This window comes from Megascapheus bottae, chromosome 6, assembly GCF_031878675.1.
Source record: "Megascapheus bottae isolate mThoBot1 chromosome 6, mThoBot2.hap1, whole genome shotgun sequence".
In the NCBI taxonomy this organism is placed as follows: Eukaryota; Metazoa; Chordata; class Mammalia; order Rodentia; family Geomyidae; genus Megascapheus; species Megascapheus bottae.
In genome coordinates, this window is record NC_143514.1 from 79726082 (window position 1) to 79742444 (window position 16363).

Here is a 16363-nt window from a genome sequence, read left to right on the forward strand (position 1 = left end):
CCACCCCCCCCCACCCCGAGCATTAGTCATCACACTGAGCCTATTCACCGAGATAGGGGTCTCACAAACCCCCCAACTCCTGCCAGGTTGGCCTGAACCAGATCCCAGCTCCACCTCTAGAGAGGCAGAGATTCCGTGATTGAGCTGCCAAGCCTGGCCCACGCCTTTGCCTTCCACACTGACTTGCAGCCTCCCCCAGCTCCAGTGCCCCAGGCAGTGGCGACGTCACACACACAGCGGCTGGAAACTGCGAGCTTGGCTGCCGTGGATTTATTATTCTGCACATATGTACATCCTGCCGGGAGCTGCCCCACGCCCAAGGCCTGGGGTTTCTCGGTGGCTGCAGGCCCGGCTCAAGTCCAGAGTCCAGGCTCTGGGAGGTCAGACGTTCAGCAGGAGGGGCTGGTACTCCTGGGCCCCCACGTCACTGGCGGGGATCTCGTAAGTGACAAACAGGGAGGAATACAAGCAGCCCAGGAAGGACACGAGGCTGGAGAAGTACATCACCCCCGTGGCACTGCCCACGGCCGACGTCAGGGGGCCCAGGACGAGGGAGACGAGGATCTGGGCCAGGAAGTACTGGCAGCTGAGCAAGGAGATGTCCACGCCCATGCCCCGGCGACTGCCGTCCGCACTGGACGCTGTGAACTGAGGGCCCGGGGTGTCAGCGCTGCCCGCCCCAGCCCGTCCCTGCGGGCCCGGGCAGCCCTCCCAGCCCTGGGGCTGCCTGGGCTGGCTTCGAACCAGGGTCCTCAGAGCTCAGCCTCCTGAGTAGCTAAGGTTCCTGGCGTGAGCTGCAGCGCCCGGGCCTGTTCTGGTGGTTCTGCCGTGCCACACCATTGACAGTGAGCACTGGCTTTTGTGCCTCGCTCTCATACCTTGTGGCCCTGTGGCTCTGCTAATGGGGGACCCAGAAGTGGGTTGGGTGAGGGAGGAAGGCTGAGTCTCGCCCCCGTGCTGGGAGGCTGGGAGGCAGCTAAGGAGGTCGGTGGGGTGGGGACTGGCAGGGCACACTGGGGAAGGCTAAGGCCATCTCCTGCTGGGGGCAGGCCTCAGGGATGCTGCCACCCCCCCACCGGAAGCGCTCACCTGCTTGCTCTGGTAGTAGTCACAGAGCAGGGAGTAGGGCAGGGTGCAGAGCGTGGAGAAGAGGATGCCGTAGGTGACGCACAGGGACAGGACCACGTAGAGGTTCCTGGAGAGCGTGGCCAGCCCCGTGCCCAGGCCAAAGGCGAGGTAGGCGATGAAGTAGAGAGTGCGGATGCTCAGCCACTCCTCCAGCTTCTCCAGAATGGCTGTGGACGGGGCGGGGCGAACAACTGACCGACGGGGTCACAGCAGCCGGAGAGCGGGCCAGGCCCCTCGTCCCTGACGGGAAAGTATTTCTGCCCCAGAAATACACTGGGTGGACGGCAGGCCCTGCCACATCCCAGGCGAGTGACAAGATTTGGGGCCCAGAGGCACGGGCTGAGGTTGACAATTACGAAGCCCCAGTGAGCGACCAGCCATGTCCTCTCCTCCCCCTCCTCCTGCCCCTCCCCCCTCCTTCGGGGCTGGGTGAAGTCATGGTCTAGCACTCGCTAGACAGATGTTCCACCGCCGGGGTCACACTTTCAGCCCTTTGCACTGTTATTTTCCGCCCATGGTCTGTATTCTAGGCTAGCCTCAGACCCCTTCTCCCTACCTCCACCTGCGTGGTGGTGACAGCAGCTTGGACGCATCCTGTGGAGATGGCATCTCACTTATCTGCCTGTGATCTGACCTCTGCCTTCCTGATAGCTGGGATCTCGGGCGGACCCCAGCGCTGCGCCTCACTGAGTGGGACAGACTCCGCTCACACCTGGGTCTCCGTCTCCCTATCTCTGCCTCTTGTGTACCTGAGATGACAGGCACCAGCCACCAGGCCTGGAAACTTTTTGTCTCCACCCTCCGGAAGCAGCCGTCCAGTAGCACAGCTGAGGGAAATGCTGGAGGCGGGCGGCCGGCGGGCCTGGCGCTGCTCCAGGTGAAGCTCTGCGGCCCAGGCCCCAGTGCACATGCGTGTGGGCAGCGGCGCCATACCTGAGTAGAAGGCGGCGCTGAAGGCATAGATGCACAGGCCCCAGCAGCCGGCCGTCACGCCGCGGTTGTACTTCTGGTATGCCTCCGACGTGTGGGGCGCCTTCGGGTCCCCCTGGAACACCACCTCGCCCATGAAGTCCGTGTAGAAGAGCAGCATGCCCTCGAACGACAGCCACCCTGGAGGGAGGGAGGCCACGACCGCCGGCCTCTAAGGCTGGGCCTCCCCCTCAGCCTCCAGCTAGCATAAAGACCAGGCAGCGCGGGGCATCCATCCCAGCTGTGGGGATGTGGGGTCCCTCTCACTCAACTGCCAGGAGCTTGGGGAAGTGGGGGTTTGCATTTGTGAAGCCCTAGGTGCCGGGCAGCTTGGGAGAAAGTGGAGAGCCGGAGCCTCTGTGTGGAGAGGGTGCCACTGGCAGCCTCCAGGGTCCATACCACCCTCACTATTGGAGGAGCCAGAAGTGAGGCCTGGGGAGGGAGGCCCGGGAGGTGAGGATTGGGGGCACGAAACTCAGGGAGCAAAGTCTGGAAAGTGAGGCTCAGGGAGTGAAGGCTGGGAGGTGAGGTCTAGGAAGTAAGGCTGGAGAGGCGAGGACTGGAGGGCAAGGCCCAGGGTGGAGGCCAGGGCACCCGTGGGGGCCCCGTACTCACCCAGGAAGTGGTTGAGGCACAGGCTCCGCAGCGCGGCTGGCATGTGGCAGATGGTAGAACAAAGGTGGCGCAGGGACAGAGACTGATCCACCGCCTCGCTGGCGCCCGTCAGCTCGCTCTCGTACTTCACGCCGTTCAGCAAGATGTTGGCCACCTGTGTGGCCAGCGAGACGTCAGCCCTGAGCCACGGCCCAGCCCGATCCCCACTTCATCGCCCAGAGGACACAGACCAGCCAGTCCCTACCCCCAGCCGGGTCCCACAGCCCGCCTGGAGCCCGCGGCCCAGGCCAGTCCCCTCCTGGCTGGGAGGGGAAGCGAACCAGAAACACACATGTGTGCACAGGTCCTGCCTGGTTTTGGGGACAGACTCCAGCCAAGTGCACTAATCCTCAGAGGTGCAGGGCCTGCGGCACTCTGGGCAGCAGGCTATCCCCGAGGGCAAAGGCCAGGGCGCTGAGTGTCCCCATCGCACACCAGCCCCTGTCCCCACTTGAGACGGTGTGCTCACACTTAGCTCCTGATTTTTTACTTTCTTCAAAGGAGGGACACTTAACCCCCACGGGGCAGAAATGGGAACAGAAAAGGAGCTGGAGTGAATCAGCCTCACCCAAAAAACCCTGTCTAGGTGGCTCACGCCTGCCATCCTGGCTACTCAGGAGGCTGAGATCTGAGGATCAGGTTTGAAGCCAGCCCAGGCTGGAAAGCCCACGAGACTCTGATCTCTAATGAACCACCAGAAAACCAGAAGTGGAGCTGTGGCTGAAAGTAGCAGAGCACTAGCCTTGGGCACAAGAGACTCAGGGATGACACCCAGGCCCAAGTTCAAGTCCATGAGCGTGGGTCAGGGGAAGGAATCTCTTGTCTTTGATAACAAGGGGCTTTCTGGATAACAACGTCTTTCTGGAGAGGTGTTCACTGAGGCCTGGCCTCCACGGGCCCCCAAGACATAAGAAGTAGCTGGCTCCTCCTCTAGCCCACCTGGCAGGTGACCAGCCTTCCAGCCCCTCTCAGAGGTGGCACCTGTAGAGCTGCTCTGAGAGGACTCCGGGCAACTCAGATGGCTTCAGGGGACCCATTGCTGTGGACCCAGAGCTCCTGACTCATCCCCTGCAGTGCCCTAGGGGCAGAGTGTAGGAATTCGGCCCGTGTCACATAAAGGAGATGATCGCCCTGAAGATCCACCAGCAAATACTAAAGACCACTCCACCGGCGTTCTGGAAGGTTCTATGCCTTTGCAGAGGTGCAGATGGCCTCTCAGAGTTAACTAATGTCAGGCACATGGGAGCCAGGGGTGGTCCCGTGTGTCCCCATCTTTCAAGACTCAGATCTGTTGGCCCAACAGAGCTGGGTCTAGTGGCTGAGGGGAAGTGCCAAGAGCCAGGGACATGCCAGCTTGGACTAAAGTTGCCAGAGAGCCAGGCCTGTGGCTGTCTTTACGTGGCAGCAGGTACCACATGGCATCTATGGGGGTGGTGCATGCGCCCCCTGTGGCTCACCTGTGGACTGGGTCACAAACAGCAGCATGCGGAACAGAGACGAGAGGCTCTGCAAGGAGGCCACGTAGGCAAGAGGGCGACAACCCCATGGCGTCGGGGACCTCCCCTCCAGACCCACCCCCTGGTAACTGATGAGGGTCACCACACCCGGCCCCACCCTCCCTCCAGCCTTGTACCTGTTGGCTGAAGGTCACAGTTCTCCTCCTGCTGGTTTCGGGGCCACCTCCCCCAGCTGTGTCCGGGAGAGCCAAGGTCTGGGGTCTCTTCAGGATCCCAGACGCCCGCGGCTTGGAAGCGTCCAGGGAGCCCACCCTCAGCACGTGTCCATCGGGGCCGGGGGCCGGGCTCCCGTCCCTGCGGTCCAGCCGACCCCAGCTGTCGGGGGCCCGGGGGAAGCTGGCGCTGACGGCCTGCCAGGGCAGGCTGCTGGGGAGGGCCAGGTAGCTGTCGTGGCCCGCGGTGAAGCAGTCAATGAGCACACTGTCGATGTTGGACGTGCCAAAGGAGGACGCGAACTCGTTGAGGCCGCTCAGGGAGCTGTCCCGGCTGAGGAAGCTGCCGTACTTGGGCGTCAGGGGGCTGGGGGGGGAGATGGGGCTGGAGAAGCTGGCGTACAGGCCGCCGGCCACGTGTGTGGGCAGCGCGTCGCTGGCCCCCTCGTCCACCACGACAGACGGGGACAGGGGCAGGGGGAGGCTGGGACTCTTCATGGCCATCCTCTTCTCCCCTGGGGGCTGCAGAGGCCGCTCTGGGATGCTGACCAGCGTCAGCACCGTGGTGACACTCAGGGTGACAGCGGTGAAGATGTAAACGACCCGGAGCTGGCCCCCCAGGGCTCGGCCGAAGCTGGTTCGGTCCCAGTGAATTCCCCCGACCACATATCCAAACCCGCCGCCGAGGCCTGGGGGAGAGAAGCTGGGGGTCAGTCCCCGCCCCGCAGGCAGGCAAGGAAGCGGCCCAAGGAGAGGGGATTCCGCTTCTTAGAAGGGTGGGAGTCCATCCTAAGGACCTGCTGGCTGTATCTGTCTCACCACACCCCAGCACAGCCAGAATGGGGCTCCCTGGGCCGCGGGTGGCCTGCACCCACCTTCCAGACCTTCCGGGAATGAACTGTGGGGCAGAGTCCAGGGCTAGAAGCACAGGGCCAGCTGCGCCGCTGTCGTGCTCTCTGCACAGGCAGAGCATGGTAGTTTACATCTGTAATCCTAGCTTCCTAGCTATACACGAGGCTGAGATCTGAAGACAGAGGTTCAGAGCCAGCTGGGCAATTCTGTGAGTCTAGCTCTAAAGAGCAAAAAGTCAGACACGGTGCCGTGTGTCAGAGCACTAGCTCTGAGTGAAAAACCCAAGACACCCAGCGTGGGTCCATGCTGGTTCCTGCTGCCTCCTCCCGGTCTCCAGCTTCTTCTCCTGCCACTGCTCTCAGGATCTTGGCCATTGGCAAACATGGATTTGGGATTTGGTCACAGTGTGTTCTTGCACCAGACAGCTGGTTAAGAGGCTCATGAGGCCCAACGCAGGCGTTGGAGCACTGCCATGGTGACCCAGCTGAAGTGGACAAACCTACTTCCAATCAAGGCCATTTCCTCCAGCTCCAGCTCCTCAGCTCAACCCGACCCAGCTGGAAGCCCCGCCCCAGCCTGGTCCAGAGGGAGGCCCCGCCCCCAGCCTGGCCCTGAGGGAGGCCCCGCCCCCAGCCTGGTCCAGAGGGAGGCCCCGCCCCAGCCTGGCCCTGAGGGAGGCCCCGCCCCCAGCCTGGTCCAGAGGGAGGCCCCGCCCCAGCCTGGCCCTGAGGGAGGCCCCACCCCCAGCCTGGCCCTGAGGGAGGCCCGCCCCCAGCCTGGCCCTGAGGGAGGCCCCGCCCCCAGCCTGGTCCAGAGGGAGGCCCCGCCCCAGCCTGGTCCAGATGGAGGCCCCGCCCCCAAGCCTGGCCCAGAGGAAGGCCCCTCCCCCAGGCGTGGCACTGAGGAAGGGCTAGACTCACCTGCCAGGAGGGCATGGATGTTCAGGCCTCTGTCCTGGTCCACGGGTCCGCACACATCCATCATGTACGCATGGCTAGGGTTATCTGCTGAGTCGGCGCTGAAATCCATCAACACCACCCCACACACAGTCAGAAGGATCCCCCACTTGTGGTTGGTGGCAGTGTCGGCCAGGGCTAGGCCGATGTCTCTGCCGTTCAGCAAGAGGGACAGGCCCAGCAACGCCCCTGGAAGCAGAGACACCCAGTCACCAAGGGGAAACTCGGGCCAGCTCTGGCCCCACAGCTCGCTCACTCCCTGCGTGGAAACTCATGAGCACTCTCCAAGCAGCTGCGCAGTGCTCCTACTTGGTCAGGTTTTCATGGATGAAGCCGCGCAGGAGTGACGCGCAGGAGTGAGGCGAACTTTACCAACTCAAAATCGATCCGAGAAATCCTTAGCACCATGCACATTCACAACAACAACAAGCAAAGCGGAGCTGTGGGTAAGGGAACTGGGGCGCCCCCGCTGCGGAGTCACCCGGGGAAGACAGCCCTGGGGTCATTGCTCAAGGCTTTTTAGGTTTTTCTAAAAGGAATCAATCGGGGCTTTTTTTTTTTTTCTGATTTATTTCCATGCTAAAACAACAGACCTATGGCCAGGACAAGAATGAAAGGGCGCCTCCTTCCAAACCTTGAGGTACATCGGTCACTCCAAGCACCCAACAGAGGCTGCAGCAGGAATCCTGAAACAGAGCAGCCCGTGTAAGTGCTGGGGTCCCCAGGACACATGAAGCAGCCATGTCACACTCCCCAGGGACCTGCCCTCCACCGCCCAACACACCAAAACCCCAGGACACAGAAGTCAGAGAATCAGACTTCAGGAATCATCTGGCATCGTCTACTGTGGGTACTACAAGGCTTTCTGAGAAATTCACCGAAGTTCCAGGACTCCCCCCACCCCTGGCCTGGATACCATCAGGCCTCACCTCCTGGATCCTCCCTTGTTAGCCTGGTCTAAGATGGTGGATGGCTGCTAAATTCCTCCCTATTGCCTGGCTTAGATAAAGAAGCTTAAAACATGGGTACGGGCCAGGCACCGGTGGCTCATGCCTGTAACCCTGGCTACTCAGGAGGCTGAGTGCCGAGGATCTCGGTTCGAAGCCAGGGTGGGCAGGAAAGTCCATGAGACTCTTATCTCCCAATCAACCACAAAAGCCAAAAGCGGAGCGGCGCCTTCCGTGGCAGAGCACTGCTACCTTTGAGGGAACAAACTCGGGAACAGTGCCCAGACCCCGGCTCAAAGCCCAGGACAAACACAAACAAACCCGGCGTCACGGGCACCGCCAGCCCATCTGAGCATTCCTATTGCCCCGTTACAGGGGATTGAACTTGGCTGCTCCCTGGCGGAATTGCTTCAACTGAGGCTTCCAGGAGCTTCCAGAGCTTTCCGGGTGCACGGCCGCCAGGCAGGCGGGGCTCACCGAGGATGGGGCTGACGAACCACACCAGGCTGTAGAGCTGGTCGGGCAGGCCCATCTGCAGGAGCACGGGGGTCACGTAGGCCGTCTCCATGGCGTAGCTGAACTCAATGCCAAACAGGACGCAGCCATTGAACAGCAGCTCCCGGAGGGACCTCTGCGGGTGCAGGTCCCCAAAGTCCACCAGCTCGATGGGACATGGCGTGTTGGGGGGCGGGGGCGGGGAGGGCCGGATGCACTTCCTCCTCTTGGGGTGTCGCTTGAAGTTGTTGGCCCGGTGGCTGATGTGGCTGGTCACGGAGCCCGCGCAGCTGGAGACGTGCGCGCGGCACGCGTCCGGGGGGTCCAGGCCGGGGGGCAGCGCGTCGCCCGCGGGGCTGCCGCTGGCGATCATGGTGGGCAGCGCGTCCGGGGGTCCCTGCGAGGAAGCCGGGGTGGGCGCCTCGTCAGGCGGGCACCCCGCCCGCTCGCCCTGGCATCTGGGAGAGGTGGAGTTTGTCGGGGGAACCCCACTTCACACCCGCGCCCTGAGGATTGGGTCCTGGAGACCCCTTGTCCCACTCCAAGGCCACACCCCAAAGCGAGGCTCCACCAGGCCGCTCATGCCAGGCTCTGGGGGCCCTCGGGTCCATTTCCAGGCTGCGTTTCCCTGACAGTCCCAAGAGATCAGAGGCAGCAGAGCGCTCCCTCCTCCCCAAGGCTTTCAAGCCCCACACTCAGATCTCAGCCTCTTGGGCCACTAGAATTACAGATGTGAGCCACCAGGGCCCGGCTCAATCAACTTGTTTTTAAATCTTTATGTTTGATAATAACCTGTGCCATCCTAGCAGAGTTCAGGCCACTGCTAATCTAATGATCCAATGATCCACCCATTCTCCTACCTATGCGTTACTATCAATCCATTCTACCATCTCTTCCTCCATCCATCTACCCATTCATCCATTATGCATCCATCCATCCATCCACTCATCTACCCACCCATCCATCCATCCACTCATCTATCCATCTAACACCCATCCTTTCATCCATCTACCCATCCAACCATTACCCACCCATTACCCACCCATCCACCCACTCATCTGTTCATCTCTTCATCAATCTCCCCATCCATCCACTCATCTACCCATTACCCATCCATCCATCCATCCACTCATCTACTCATCTATCCATTTAACATCTTTCTCTTTAGCCATCTACCCATCTATCCACTCATCTACCCATTACCCATCCATCCATCCACTCATCTACTCATCTATCCATTTAACATCTTTCTCTTTAGCCATCTACCCATCCATCCACTCATCTACCCATTACCCATCCATCCATCCACTCATCCATCCACTCATCTACTCATCTATCCATTTAACATCTTTCTCTTTAGCCATCTACCCATCCATCCACTCATCTGCCCATTACCCATCCATCCATCCATCCATCCACTCACCCATCCACTCATTTACTCATCTATCCATTTAACATTTCTCTTCATCCATCTACCCATCTATCCACTCATCTACCCATTACCTATCCATCATCCAGATATTTATCCTTCCACCCACCTATCCATCTAATATCCATCTCTTCATTCATCTACCCATTTACCCATCTATCTATCCATCTATCCATCTACTCATCCATCCACTCATCTACCCTTGTAACTATCTATCCATCCACCCATCCATCTGCTCATTCTATCTATCCATTCATCTACCTATCTATCCATCTACCCACCATTAATCCGTCCATTTACCAACAACCCCTCACCCACATATACTTCCATTTACCTATTTATCCATCTACCCATCCACCTATTATTTGTCCATTATGAATCCATTTACCACATCCATCTGCCCAGACAGCCATCCACCATGAACATATGTTACCTTCCCATCTCTATTCATCTATGTTCCCACCCACCTATCTATCATCCATCCACCCGCTCATCATCTATCCACCCACCAGACTTCTGTCCAGCCCTCCATCATCCAGCCATCCACCCACGAGTCACCCATTCACCTATCTTCCCTTCCACGTATTTACTAAGCCATCGACCTACCCATCCCTCCTATCTGCTTAGTTCTCAGGAAATAGTAAGGATGTAAAGATAAAATGAGGACATCATTTATGCCTCTGAGTTAGGTGAAAAATAGAGCAGAGGTATTTTAAACAGTGGGAGTGATCCATGAGAAAGACAAACGCTGAATCCTGATGCAAAGGACATGGTGGGAAAAAGCCCCCTGGAGGACCTTTCCAGCTTTGTTAAGAGCTAGATCGCTTCCTGAGGGGACAGGGATGCCGTGGACAGGGCCCACGCTGCAGTCACTATAAATGACTTGGGGTCTTGGGGAAGTGTCACCCTCGCCTATCAAACAAGAAAGGTGGTCCAACCTAAGAACTCCCCAGATAGGGACTGCCTCCTGTGAAGCATTCCCATCAAAGACAGCTGGAGCGTTTCAAAACCGTGGGGCTCACTTAGGTCTAGCCCAGGGCCTCTGCATGGCAAGACCCGACATTCAGCCAGATGTGTGCGTTAGCAAAGCTCAGCACTCCATTCCTGATAAAACGGAATCCAAGCGGCCGGCCATAGGGCCCGCCTCCTTGGGAGACCCAGGCCCACCTGTGCACAGGTGTGCTGGGAACGGGGCTGCAGCCCACCTGCGCTCAGAGCCCTCAGGGGCCAATTTCTTCTCCTTCCAGGTCTCTACCTCAGGCACACCTGCTCCCCCACCCAGCAATGCTCCTCCCCAAAGTGCCCCAGAGTGCACAGGTGACAGCCACCCCCCACCTCCCCCACTTTCAGAATGAACTGTGGGCCTGGTTCAGAAAAAGAAAGATTTGTTTTACAGCCCATGGCAGAAGTACCATGCACGGAACCGTCTGAGACCTACGGGACGGCGGCTGTGGACAGCCCTCCTTTCCGCCTGCACTCAGACCAGCCCACCTGAGCTCCACCACAGCTTGAACACATGGCTGCTGCCCCCCCACCTCTGGCCTCTGAGCCAGGCTCGGCCGGGCCTGCCCCACTCTTCACAGAGGCTCACACTGGCGGCTCACGGTCAGTGGTCCCGTTTTCCTCTGTTTTTTACAAATTAAAAAGACAATGCATTTGTCAAGAAGCTGTTCTGAAAAGTTGGAAGACTTTTTGAAAGTTCAGATGTTACTAGAAAAATGAATGAGATGGGGCTGGGCCTCAAGCTTGTCATTCCAGGGACTGAAGAGGGTGAGACCTGAGGATTCCGGGTCAAAGCCAACCAGGGCAAGCGCAGCTGAGCGACTCTCATCTCCTCATTACCAGCAAAAAGCCGACAGTGGAGGTGTGGCTCGAGGGGCAGTGCCAGCCTTGAGCCAAGAAGCCCAAGCAAGAGCGCGTGACCCCGAGTTCAGGCCCCAGCGCTGCCACCGAGAATGAAAGCGAACCCCTCGATTAGTTGCCATCAAAAGCAATCAGGTCCCTCTCGCTGCGCCCCAGCACCCCCCAGCCCCATCGTGCTTCCAGAATGTTCCACAGACGAGGGTGGTGCTGTGGGCGCGGGCCACAGACTGGAAGAGGCCCGCGAGGCCGGTGTGATCCGGGGGCTTCCATCCCGCACCTCCCCCGCGGGTGTGCGCGGCCCCGGGCGGGCGCGGGGCGGGCGCGGGGCCTGCGGGCGGCGCAGCGGGGCGGGGGGGGGCGCACGGCTCGGGTCCGTCCCCCGCGCCCCCCCCCCCGCGCCCTCCCCCCCGTGTCCCCGGGCTACGCGGCTCGGAGGACAGCACCGGGCCGGGCGCGGCTCCCCGGTGGAGCGGCGGGCCTCGGGCGCGGCTTCCCGGCCCGCGGTTCGGGCCCAGCCCGGGCGGGAGGAGCGGAGGCGGCGGCACCTGCGCGGGGCCCGGGCGGGCGCGGGGCGGGCGCGGGGCGCGGGCGGGCGCGGGGGGGGGCGGGGTACCTGCGGGTCCAGGCGGGGCGCATCCCGCGGCTCCGGTCGGCGGCCGGCGCTGCCGCAGCCTCCCCGGCGGGGCTGACGTCAGGCGGCCCCGCGCCGCACCCGCGCCGCCCGCACAGCCTCCTTAAAGGCGCCGCGCCCGGCCCCGGCCCGCGCCCCGACCCGGCCGCCCGCCGGCCCCGGCAGCTCCCCTCCGCGGAGCGCCCGGCTCCGCGCCTCGCGGCCCTGCGCCACCGGGGAGCTGCAGGTGGGGTCCCGGCCTGGTGCACCAAAGCCAAGAGACAGCGCCCCTGGCTGGGTCCAAGACCCGGGACTGGCCGGCCGGACAGACAGGCAGACACAGACAGACAGACAGACAGACACACACCCCGGCTCTCAGGAGAAAGGCGCCGCTCTCGCGTCCTCGGAGCAGGCGTACATGGAGTTGCAGGGTGAAACTGGATCTGAAAATGGGACCCTGCGTGGAAGTTCATCCGTGGTGCCAGCTGTGCCCAGCCGCCGCCACGGGGAGCTGGGGCGGCCTGCTGCGCTGGCGGGGCATGCGAGAGCCCCGGTGACCCCGGGCGGCCCCCGGGCGACCCCCCCCCGGTGACCCCCAGGCGGCCCCCCGGTGACCCCCAGGCGGCCCCCAGGCAACCCCCAGGCGACCCCAGGCAACCCCCAGGCGGCCCCCGGGCGACCCCCAGGCGACCTCCCCCCGGTGACCCCCAGGCGGCCCCCCCCCCCCCCCCCCCGGTGACTCCCAGGCGACCCCCAGGCGGCCCCCGGGCGACCCACCCCCCGGTGACTCCCAGGCGGCCCCAGGTGACCCCCGGGCGACCCCCCCCCCCCGTGACCCCCAGGCGGCCCCCAGGCGACCCCCAGGCGACTTCCAGGCGACCCCCAGGCGACCCTCAGCAAGTGAAACAAGGTTTGGTTGTTTTTTTTTTTTTTGCCAGTCCTGGGCTTGAGCTCAGGGCCTGAGCACTGTCCTTGGGCTTCCTCAAGGCTGGAGCTCCACCACCTGAGCCTCAGCACCACTTCCAGCTATTTTCTACATATATGGAACCGAGAAATCAAATTCGGGTCTTCATGCTAGGCAAGCACCCTATCCCTAAGCCAAACGCCGGCCTGAGAGAAACAAGCCTTTAAAAAACGGAACCGAAAGCTGGACACAATGGCTCACACCTGTAATCCTAGCTACTTGGAAGGCTGAGATCTGAGGATCGTGGTTCAAAGCCAGCCCAGCACTAAAGGGAAGAAGAAGAAAGAAGAAGAAAGAAGAGAGAAGAGAGAAGGAAGAAGGAGGAGAAGAAGAAGAAGAAGAAGAAGAAGAAGAAGAAGAAGAAGAAGAAGAAGAAGAAGAGGAAGAAGAAGGCACAATTTCCACAGCACAGTGGAAGAGTCCTGCCACACGTCAGGGTGACGGCAGGTCACAGAGTCAGTCATGCAATCCGATCACTGACAGTAGATTTTAAGTTCTAACTTCACACCAGAAAAATGTGAGGTGCGGGGCTGGGAGTTTGGCCTAGTGGTAGAGTGCTTGCCTAGCAGGCATGAAGACCCGGGTTTGATTCCTCAGTACCACATACATACAAAAAAGCCGGAAGTGGTGCTGAGGCTCAAGTGGTAGAGCTCTAGTCTTGAGAAAATCCAAGGACAGTGCTCAGGCTCTGAGCTCAAGCCCAGGACTGGCAAAAAAAAGAAAAAAAAAAAAGAAAAATGTGAGGTGGCATACAGAATCTGGATTACTGAGCGCGCTGTGTGCGGGGCTCACAGCACCATGTTGGCATCATTAATTCACACCATTTTTTTTCTTGTGTACCAATTAAAAGGTAAGTTTCAAAAAGAGTCAGAGCCAGAGCGGTTAGGGAGGGGGCCCTGGGCCTGGGAATGTTTCTGTATTTTGTTTTTTTGTGTATGTGCTGGTCCTGGGGCTTTACCACAGGCCTGGGCACTGTCCCTGAGCTTTTGTGCTCGACACTCAGGATCTACCACTTGAACCATAGCTCCACTCCAGCTTTCTGATGTTTCATTGGAGGTAGGAGTCTTACACCCCTTCCTGCCCAAGCTAGCTTTGAACCTTAATCCTCAGAGCCCAGCCTCTTGAGTAGCTAGGATTACAGGCATCAGATTGTGGACATTAGAAGAAAACCGAAGGAGCCGAGGGCTCAGCTATGTTGACATGTGGGGACAGATCCTACGAGACTCAGGGAAGAGTAAGTGCAAAGGCTCTGGGGTAGAAATGAACTAGGTTGTTCCTACAATGACACATCAAATAATTATTTTATTTGTCATGAAACTACAGCCACAGAAATTGGCATGGATGCTGCAAATAGTGCTATAGAAGTGGATACAAGCAGGGTTTGACTCCCCCGGGAAGATTTTGAGGTGACGGGAGAAGCCCACCGTATGCTGAGGAGAGCACCAGGGTGAGGACAGAGGGGCCAGGAGAGGCCCGTGAGCAGAGCTGAAGGGTGACTGACGGGGTGGCAGGCAAGGGCCCCGCAGTGTGGGAAAGAGACAGACTGGCTCTAGGCTGCTGCCATCTGCCTTTCCCAGCCTGTCTCTGATTTGCTTTCTTCTGCAGTGGTGGGTTTAGAACTCAGGACCTCCTGACATGCTAGGCAAGCACTCCACCGTGGCTTACCTGTTGTTATTTCCCAAGCACAGAGGAGCCTTTGGGATCCTAGAGAGGCGATGGGGAAAGGCCATGGGGCAGGTGGCCTCTGTTTCTTGTTTTTGTGGGGGTGGAGGGTGAAGAATGCCCAGGAAACAAAAGTTGGTATCTAGTTTCTGATATTCACAACCAAACTCTGCAGTAAGAGAAAGGGCTGAAAATCTAGGCACTATTGGCGAAGAAAGGAATTTTAAAAATGCCTTTGACCTTTGGTAACCTCCCAAGTCTAGAACTTTTTCTTTTTTTTTTTTTTTTTTTAACCCTTCAAGGACAGATGAGGCTGGTGTTTTTCCTGGGTGGCCAAGGTCACTGTGTCTCCTAAATGTCTAGACAGGAGTCAGAATGATGGCTCCAGGGGGAACTGGAGGTGACCTAGTGGGGGCCACTGTCCAACCTGAGTGCTAGTCAAGGCTCAGGCCCGCAGCGCAGACAGCAGGGTCCCCAGCTGGAAGGCTCAGGCTCGCGCCGCCGCTGGTGCCGGACACCAGGGGACGCAAGAGCTGCGCCTGCCGGGCCACCGCATGGGGCTGAGAACCCTGGACTCTGCCTTCCAAGGTTGGATTTGAATTTTTTTTTTTTCTGCAAAGCATGGAGCAAAAGTGAGATATCCATCTACATATAAATCTATATATCTATATGCATCTAGGTCTATTTTTTTGGCCAGTCTTGGGGCTTGAACTCAGGGTCTGGGCACTGTCCTTGGACACTTTTTGCTCTAGGCTAGCACTCTACCGATGGAGCCACAGCACCACTTCTGGCTTTTTCTGTGTATGTGGTACTGAAGAATCAAACCCAGGGCTTCCTGCCTAGTAGGCAAGCACCCTACCATTCGGCTATGCTACCTACCCTCTATCTAACTTTTTGTGCATGTGTGCCACTCGAGGCTTAAACTCAGCCTGGTGCCATCCCTGAGCTTTTGTGCCTAAGGCTAGAATTCTACCAGAGCCACAGCTCTACTTCATTTCTTGTGTGTGTGGGAAGTTAATTGGCGATAAGAATCTCAGGGACTTTTTTCCCAGGCTGGTTTCAAACTTCCATCTTCACGTCTCAGCCTCCTCAGTAGCCAGGATTATAGGCTGAGCCATTGGTGCCCGGCAAAGAAGTGATTCTCCTCTCTGTCTGTCTCTCCCCCGTTTTTTATTCTTTTTGTCAGAACTGGGGTTTGGTCTCAGGACCCTGAGCTCGCTTGCCTGGTGGGGTACCTCTTGAGCTGCTCCTCAGCCTTGTTGCCAGGCTCTCTCACATTTAAGTGGCTTGTGTGCCTGAAATATTTGCTCCACTTGTTTAAATCTTCCGTCTACCAGCAGCTCTTCCTAAACACTTGACCGCTGCTTATGCAATTCCTAAAGACTTCAAACATTTTCAGTTTACTTTAATCTTTTATCAAAATAATTGTCCTGAATTAAGATCGCATGATTTTTCTATTGGGAAATATTTACACAGAAAAATACAAGACACAGAATGAAAATTCAGTGGTTTCCCACGCCCGTGTGCCTTAGCTGGGCCTGTGTGGGCACTTAGCCAGTCCCCGGAGCCCCCCATGCCACCCCCTCCACACCAGTCCCTGCTACCCTGTCTCGGCCCTCTCTCACCTGCTCAGAGGGCATCACGGTTCTGGCAGCGGGGTGGGCCAGGGCTGCTGTGTTTGGAACTGGCTCCTTCTTGCTGCATCCTCCTGTGATGGGAAGGATGGAGGAACATTCCAGGCCTCTGTTTTAAGGGCACTGACCCCATTCACAAGAGGCCATCCTCCCCCTCTTTACCCCATGACCTCCACATTCTGTCTCACTGGGAATGGTTGAGGGGTACACATGTATTTCATCTGTAGCACCCCATGCTTGCCTTCCAGGGGACAGGGGTGTTGGTGTGTGGTTTTCCAGGCTCTCCTGGGGGTGCGAGCTGTCCTTGTCTTCTCGAGCCACCATGATGTCACAGTGCAGGCCAGGCTGCGCCCAGCACGGCTCTGGAGGCCTGGACAGCCGAGATGGGTGCTGGTGTGGGCAGTTCTGGTGAGGACTGTCTTCCCGGCTGGTTTCTTGCATCTTCAGGAGGAGGAAGAAGAAGAGGAGGAAGGGGAGGAGGGGAGGGGAGGGGAGAACTGGCAGTTGTCTTACAGATGGCTTCCCATTTCA

At 58.9% G+C, this 16363-nt stretch overlaps 1 protein-coding gene across 2 annotated transcripts; it reads right to left on the reverse strand.

The window, feature by feature from the left end:
• Window positions 1-255: 255 nt before the first annotated feature.
• Window positions 256-15942, reverse strand: Slc45a1 (solute carrier family 45 member 1). 2 transcript variants are annotated; one of them, XM_090335908.1, is made up of 9 exons: window positions 15824-15942; window positions 7653-8067; window positions 6822-6914; window positions 6193-6417; window positions 4385-5109; window positions 2713-2866; window positions 2062-2238; window positions 1090-1295; window positions 256-648 (listed from the first exon to the last, which is right to left on the reverse strand). In XM_090335908.1, the coding sequence occupies exons 1-9, from the start codon at window positions 15836-15838 to the stop codon at window positions 382-384; spliced, it is 2277 nt and encodes a 758-aa protein (XP_090192034.1). In that variant the 5' UTR covers window positions 15839-15942; the 3' UTR covers window positions 256-381. The 2 variants fall into 2 exon arrangements, with proteins under 2 accessions (XP_090192034.1, XP_090192035.1); XM_090335909.1 differs by lacking the exon at window positions 15824-15942 and adding an exon at window positions 11576-11634.
• Window positions 15943-16363: the final 421 nt, after the last annotated feature.

What these genes read in the sequence shown, in the direction of transcription:
- Slc45a1 (XM_090335908.1), bottom strand. An exon ending in CTGTGACCTTCAGCCAACAG is followed by an intron (nt 2,867 to 4,384) that starts GTACAAGGCTGG and finishes CTGGCCACACAG; the next exon opens with GTGGCCAACATCTTGCTGAA. An exon ending in GTGCCTCAACCACTTCCTGG is followed by an intron (nt 2,239 to 2,712) that starts GTGAGTACGGGG and finishes CCCTCCCTCCAG; the next exon opens with GGTGGCTGTCGTTCGAGGGC.